The sequence below is a fragment of the Quercus suber genome, unplaced genomic scaffold (assembly GCF_002906115.3).
Source record: "Quercus suber isolate HL8 unplaced genomic scaffold, Cork oak 2.0 scaffold_806, whole genome shotgun sequence".
NCBI classification, from domain to species: Eukaryota; Viridiplantae; Streptophyta; class Magnoliopsida; order Fagales; family Fagaceae; genus Quercus; species Quercus suber.
The window spans coordinates 199,566-206,980 of NW_027070241.1; the positions used below are offsets into that span (position 1 = coordinate 199,566).

Below are 7,415 nucleotides of genomic sequence, written 5' to 3' on the forward strand. Positions count from 1 at the left end.
CTTTTTCATGGGAAGTTTTTGAGATGCACTCTGAAATGAAAAATGCTGGCGTTTACTGGATTTTCTAGGTTTATGATTTTATGTCCATCTTAGTTAACATGAATGGACAAAAATGATCAATATTAGTTTTCCATTCGGTCATACATTTGGTTGATTTCAGCAAAAAAAAACATAGCATTTGGTTGAGGTCGAGACATCCATATTTTCCTGAAAAGATACCAATATACTCGTTTGCACATCCAACTAAGACTTGGTAACAAGCACAACAATCTTGTAAAGCTGCTTTTGGTTGTACCGTTGTACCGAGAAAACATCAAGGAATGGTGAAAGAGTTAGTTCAATCCTCCAATTTTTATTTAGACGAGTTAGTTCAATCCTCCAATTTTTATTTAGACATAAGACACGAGTATATGACATTGATCTTTAAAGATCAAATAAGAGCCACATGTTCGTCGTTCAACCAAAAATGGGAGGGAATTTGATGATTGAATTAGAGGGGATCCTTTCCCAAAGAGTTATCTTATTGGTGCTGCACTGAAATTTAAATCACTCCTGTTTCCTCGTGTTACCATCAATGGTCTTAGGCTCTTAGCCAGGCCCTGTTTGGTAATCAAGTAATTACTTATTTAAAGGTCTCTTAAAATTGCTGCTTTGCAAAGCCAAACTCAGTGGATGTCACGTTTCACGTTCTGTTGCTATATTTTCCTGGGGTCTGGCAGAGAGCTGTAATTGTAAAGAAGCAGGGGATGGCGTTGAAATTGCAGATTGGGCATTGTGGCTCTGTTTTGGGGGGCAATTAAATGCCAAATAAATGAAGGCAAAACTTAGGTGGAGTACCCTAGCTAATTAAATTTTGTACCTTAAAATTTTTTTGCCATTGGTAATTTCCAATGAGGAAAAGAGTTGATAAGAGAATCACTAGTGTGAGACTGGCCAATCTACAATCCGAGTTAGTTTTATGAAAACAACAATGTATTGACAATTGGAGGCATTCACTGTTGCACATGGCTTTTTCCTTCATGTAGACACATATCCTGTCTATTAGGCTTTTAGTACTAGCCAATATCCAACAAAACTAATCATGAGTCCTTTTCCTCTTCATATGGCAGCCAACTTTCTATATTTGGCTTTGGACAGGCAGATAGCTAAATAGCAAAACAGTCAACTACTAATGGTAAAGACAAGAGGAGGCCACGTTTCTTCTAACACTACCAATAGAAACCAAATAGGAGGAAGAAAAGGGAATTCAAAGACGTACTGAATTATCACCAAAAAGCCATTTCCATCCCTCTCTCTCTCTTTTTATTTTCCTTTTTTTCTTTTTCTGCAGCACTATTTTTGTTTAGTTTTGGTGAAATCCACGTGCAGCATTCATTGAGAAGTGTTAAAATTAAAATCTCCCTGATTCTCTATTTCTAAAAAATAAAAAATTCCAAAGGGGATTTCCCATTACAGACAAAAGGGAACCAAGCATTTAGCTTTGGTGAAAGAACAACCATGCAATTGAGAAGCCTAAAGTACTTAGATCTTGTCTAAAATCAACTTGAGGAAAAACAACTCCCTTCTCAGCTCAGAAACTAGAGACTGCAATCCAGTCAATATAGCCGATAACATAATATATATGAAGAGAGGGCAGTTTCCAGTCTTGCACTCAGCAAGGGAGTGCCGTGGTTGCTTTAAAATTTCTTGCATTTACACCACACATCAAGGTAGTCAAAGGCGAAAGGCGACCATAAGGCGCCAAGGCCTTGTATCGCCTGGATGCCCAGGCGAGCGCCTGGCTCACCTTTGACTACACTGCCACACATAATGTTACTAGATACATATACATAATGCCAGTCATAACCTGTATTTACCAATATGATTTTCTTTTAGAATGCGATTAATGTCATTTTTCCAATGAAGTTTATAAGACTGAAGTTGCAAGAAAACTTCTCAAATACTACTAAATAAATTTCCAAAATTTTCACATTGCATCACAAATTCCTAAAGCAAGGAGATCATTTAGCCAGAATGATGGCAAGAGGATAAATATAATAATAAAATGCAATAGGGGGAAAAAACTCTAGCCTAGACAAATAAGCAATTTCACTTCAAAGAAATATGAAGATAGCAAGAAGCAGGACATACCTTCGACACGTGCTTCTTTGCCTAGGATGATCTCACAAGGACCAAATGGCATGCAACATCAGCAAGCAAGCCCACAAGGTAACATATAATTTTAAGTATAACACTACAAACTAGAAATAATTGTGTTCAGAAAATTAAAATAGCTTTACTGATAAAAGACACATTAGTTGTTGCCAACTCATATGGCCCTTAGAGTGACCACTTGCCCACCCTTAAAAATATTATAAAAAAAAAAAGAGTAAATGGCAAATTTTATTCAGTGGAAAAAAAAGAAAAAGTACAGCACAACCACATTACATGGGAATTGTATGGAGGCTGTTAAAAAACTAAATGAAAGTACATAAATCCAAAAATTCTAGCATATTAGAGAAAGAATAACGACTTAAGACAGCATCCAATCATACAGAGTGGAGAAAGAACATCTTCATATTTGGGGGCGAGCCTTCTCTCCCTTCAAATATGCGATTATTACACTCTTTCCAAATAAATTACACAAGGCATATTGGAATAGCACCCCAAACATCCACCATACTCTGCCAACCAAATCCCCCCTGTTCAATACTCCAATAAAGCCAAAACATTCTAAGGCATAACCCATGCTATACCAAATCAACCAAACACCATAGATCAAAAATCATAAGCAATGGGGCAATGTAGTAGCATTACCACTACATTGCCCACTCTTAAATATTACCTCTCCTTTTCCTCTCTCAAACAAATTGAAATGAATGAAGTTTTTTTATTTGCAATTGTCTTGGGTCTAATTCCTATTATTGGAGCAATGAGCCTTGTAGCTCAATTGGCATCTCCTGGTGTTTCCAAATTCCAATGGAGACGTCCAGGATTCAAATCTCCCCTCCCCCATTGTCACTACTAAATTATGGGAAAAAAATTCCTATAACTGGATTATTTGTAACTACATATATCCGGTGATCAGTTGGATCTTAAAATATCTGTTTTTTTTTTTTTTTTTTTTTTTTTTGACCCCTACTTGCTTTAGAGTGGAGATAAAATAAATGGGATTCTGCCTTTGGGTTCTTATTCTGGATATCCCTCCAAAAAAAAAAAAAAAAAATTTAATTGCATTTCATGCTCCAAATTTTTTATAATTCAATCAATTTGACATTTGAAGTAGAAAACACATAGTTACAAATAAACAAGGAGCAGAATAATGCTAATTAGTATCTATAGGTCCTAAAGTGCACATGAGAAACCATCTTACTCAATTAGCTCTTCACTGTACTTCCATCCTTGTCTTATATGCTAACTAGTGCCACTCAAGCAGCAGCATTGAGGCTCAGCTCAAAGGTCTATTTGTGTGATTAATAGTTGAAAAAGGCTAAAGCTAAAACCTTTGTTAAAGTAAAGAAAAGAATAAGTTTGCTGCAAATCAATTATTTATCCAAAGAAAGTTTCCTTATAAAAGGGGCACTACACCTTAATTCTTTTTTTTTTTTTTTTTGGGGGGGGGGGGGGGGGGGGGGGGGTGGGTGGGTGGGTGGGTGGGGGAAGGGGGGGAGACCTTATGACAATAACATAACTAGTGATGCTACATACATTGATCTGTGAAATCTATTATATAGTTCCACATTATTGCATCAGAAAGCGAAGGAAGTTCATGACCCCAGGAGAAGAGAATTCAGTATATCAATTCAAACATTAGAACTCAGTGTATCAATACAAATATGAGCTGGTGCAAGAAGAAGAAAGAACATCATTTTCAAAGAATCATAAGCAGATGTCAGAGTGACAAAGAAACATACATTGACATGCCTCTAAAAAAAATGTCAAGTGGACCATAAGAAACTCACAACTAGATTCTAACAATATCCATACCGGTACAAGAGCATGCCCTCAATTTTTGAGCACCCATAGCCCACTGCTAATGCCGACTTCTAAACTAACTAGTTTACAACTGATTGAGTTCCTGTGGGTATTCTGTAGATTGTCTAAGAATAAACTCAGCTCTCCTCTTCTTGTCATCCCTCTCATCATCCCGTGCAACCCAAGATGCTGCCCTCTCAATACCCTTCTTCTGAATGCTCAAATCTAATGATTCACCTAGAAATTTCTTGCCACTTCTGAACTTTAATTGAACAGCAGGCCTCACATTAGGAAGAACCCTGTTCCCATCTTCACCATCATCAGAAAACCTATCTTTCACTGCTTCAATGGCAGGAGCAAATGCCTCTAGCACAGACATATGGTTCCTTCCCCCAGTTTCATCTGAAGGCATCCGCGGTACGACAACTGGGGAAACATCTTTCTCCCCTGGTTTCAACGGAGGCTGAAGAAATGAGTTTGTTTCAAACCCGTCCGTTTCCTTTACATCACTACAAGAGGCTGAAGTTCCCACCGAACCATTGACCAACAACCGTTGCTGCAAACTTAACAAAGACCTCTCTGCCTTTCTCCGTTGCCGTGCTTGCTCAATCTTATCGGCACGAGGATCCGACACCCTCTCATTCCAGACAGGTGTATGGATATACGTATGTGGATCAGGAAAAGCTGGCAACCAATCCGGTATATGCTTGCCAGGCGGGGTTTCACCCATTTGTACAAAGCTCGGAATCAATTTCCGGTTCTTAATCACAGGAAACCGCGGCAATGGCTGAGCAAACTGAATCTCCTCTACAGAATCCACATACTCAACAATCCCTCTCACCGTACCCGAACCAGCAAGACAATTCTTAACCTCAGCAGCACCCGAAAAACCTTGTGAAGCTTCCAAATCCTCCAACCCTCTAACAATATCAAACACATTACATTCTGTCCTACCAGCTAAGTTAGCATAGTAACTCCCAGTCTTTCCTAAGTCACAGAGGTATCGAATGGCAACGTCGGTGAGAGCTTCCAAAGCAGAGTCTTTGACGCCCTGAAACCCCACACTCTCACATATCTGCGCCACCGCAACCTTCGAAACCGCTCGCCCATATCCATTGGCTCCAGCTCCAGCTCCTCTCGGCGCATCACGCTCTTCTTCGTCTTGTGGTGGTGGTGGTGGTTCATTCCCTCTCGTATCTCTTACACCTCCATGGCTCATATTCAAACCCTCATAATCAATTTAGGGTTTTCACCAACCCCGCATTATTCACCCCATAAATCTCCACCACCTACAATTATTCCCCCAGACATTCAGTAACACCCATCCCCCAAAACCAAACCTCTTATTCCCCCGCTCGTTTCCCAAGAAAACAGAGGAAAAATCGAAAATTCAACTCTGACTAACCACCCTTCAAAATTGGGTGGGAAAATTCCAAAATTTAAGAACCCAAATTTCCTTTCTTTTTTATTTTTCTTGAAGTTTCTCGGGAAACAAACAAGACCCAGAAACCCTAAAAATCAGGAAATGACGAAAACAGCAAGAATTGGTGAGAAAGGAAGGATCTTTCGGAGTCTTGCAAGTAAATCAGAGACTTTCAGAAACGAATCGCAGGCTCAATCGACCAGAGATTCGGATCTAGGAATTAAGAGAGAGTAGAAAATTGAGGAAATTAGGGTTTTGGGGGGGAAAGTGAAGAACGTTAGGGACAAAGAGGGAATTATAGGAATTCAAAAAAAGAAAAATGGAAAAAAAAAAAAAAAGTTGGGATTTTTAAGATAAACCCTGGTAAGACCCTAGGAGATGGGATCTAAAGGAAGGAGATAAGCGTGTATTTTTGAATTGAGGTAGAGATCGATTGTGTGTGAGCGAAAATGGGTGAGATTTGTGTCTATATTTATAGACCCTTTTTATTTTGTTTTGGCCAATAAGAAAGAGGATGAGACCTGAGACTGAGAGCGTGAAGTGTGACTACTACGCCCACTCGCACGTGTGTGTTGTGAGATTGTACTCGCTCTAGGTCCTATGGTATGTGTCTGTCTCGGTTTGGTGTGGTGTGGTGTGGTTGTGGAACTTGTGTTGGGCTTGGGAGCCAGGCATTTGGTTGGTGGGCCTCTTCATTGCCTTTAGGCCTTTTTCTCTCATTTTTTTTGACAACTATAAATACTGATGGTGACCTGCTGAGTCCAAAAGTGTTTTAATTTTGGTAAGTGTGCGTGTTTTTTTTTTTTGGAATGAAACATAATGCATTCTAGCATTTTACATTCAGACGTTAAGGCGAAATATTTTGTATATAATATAATGTGTTGTTGGAATTTGCTTTTGATATTCTTTACAAACAGTTCAAAGTGGATAAAAGTAGATTAAAATGAATGATTGTGTAATTGTGTGTGTAGAGAGTAACATTGGGGACACCAATTTTGACACAATTTTGTGTCACAACTCACGACATTGTGAGTTGAGCTGTAATTGGCCCACTAACACACATTTACCAATTATAACTTGTAATGTAGTAAGTTGTGATACAAAGTTGTGCCAAAGTTAGTGTCCCTAACATTACTCCTAAATTTAAGTAGAAAACATAATAATATTACTACTTTGAATTGTACCTCAATTATGATTGTTTATTTGTTGAAACTCGGTTAAAATAGAGTTGTTTTTAACTTTCTATACACAAGTCTATAGATAAGCAAATTACTCCAACAAATTTTGTTGCATGCTCCGTTGTCATTGGTTCAACTTCAAGCCAATCTAATGAGGTTTTCATGTTCTTGCATGGAGGTTTCCCTTTGCATCTTTAAGGAATATTCCTATTCCTACCTCATTTGTCTTAAGCGAACTTTGCTCCATCTAAATTTGACTTGCGGGAGTGCCATTGAGTTTTCTTCAGGGTTTGGAACGTGGGGTTCCTTACCATGATGGAGCTAGCTGTATTCAAATGCTTGCTTCATTATCGCCTCAATAATCTTCCCATATTTACCAAAGTGAAAATTGATGGGGTTTCGTCAAGACAACCCATGGGAGTATGGCAACATGTTCAAGGTTCACACTAGGAGCTGGTTTCCTGTACATATATATAATCCTTTTTTAGGTGGTTAATTGTGAGTTTTCCTACTAGGTCCAATAGTTGAGTCGAGTGTTTTAAGTTCACGATGAGTTTATATAGTTTTATGGCCAAAATGTAAAAACACCTCATGAGGTTTCAATTCTTTCCTATAACTCTAAGAAGAGGCGGAGGGAGACTTTGGCCTCAAAATTTTTAAAATATATATATATATATATTAGTATATACATAGGTACCAATTTTAACAATTTTGTACTGTAAAATTACACTATGCTCAATTTGAAAATATCATTGATTATTTTAAAAGTAATGTTATAACCACAAACTTTTCTACAATATTTTACAAACTGTCAAGGTAAATTCTTATTAGTTTGCATCCAATCTCATCACTTACATCAC

The 7,415-nt window shown here is 38.1% G+C and overlaps 1 protein-coding gene across 1 annotated transcript; it reads right to left on the reverse strand.

Annotated features, from left to right (window-relative positions):
- Positions 1-3,760: 3,760 nt before the first annotated feature.
- On the reverse strand, positions 3,761-5,833 carry LOC111990297 (transcription initiation factor TFIID subunit 8). Its single transcript, XM_024022087.2, has one exon. It carries the CDS (start codon positions 5,171-5,173, stop codon positions 4,040-4,042), a length of 1,134 nt encoding a protein of 377 aa, XP_023877855.2. The 5' UTR covers positions 5,174-5,833; the 3' UTR covers positions 3,761-4,039.
- Between the last annotated feature and the right edge of the window lie 1,582 nt (positions 5,834-7,415).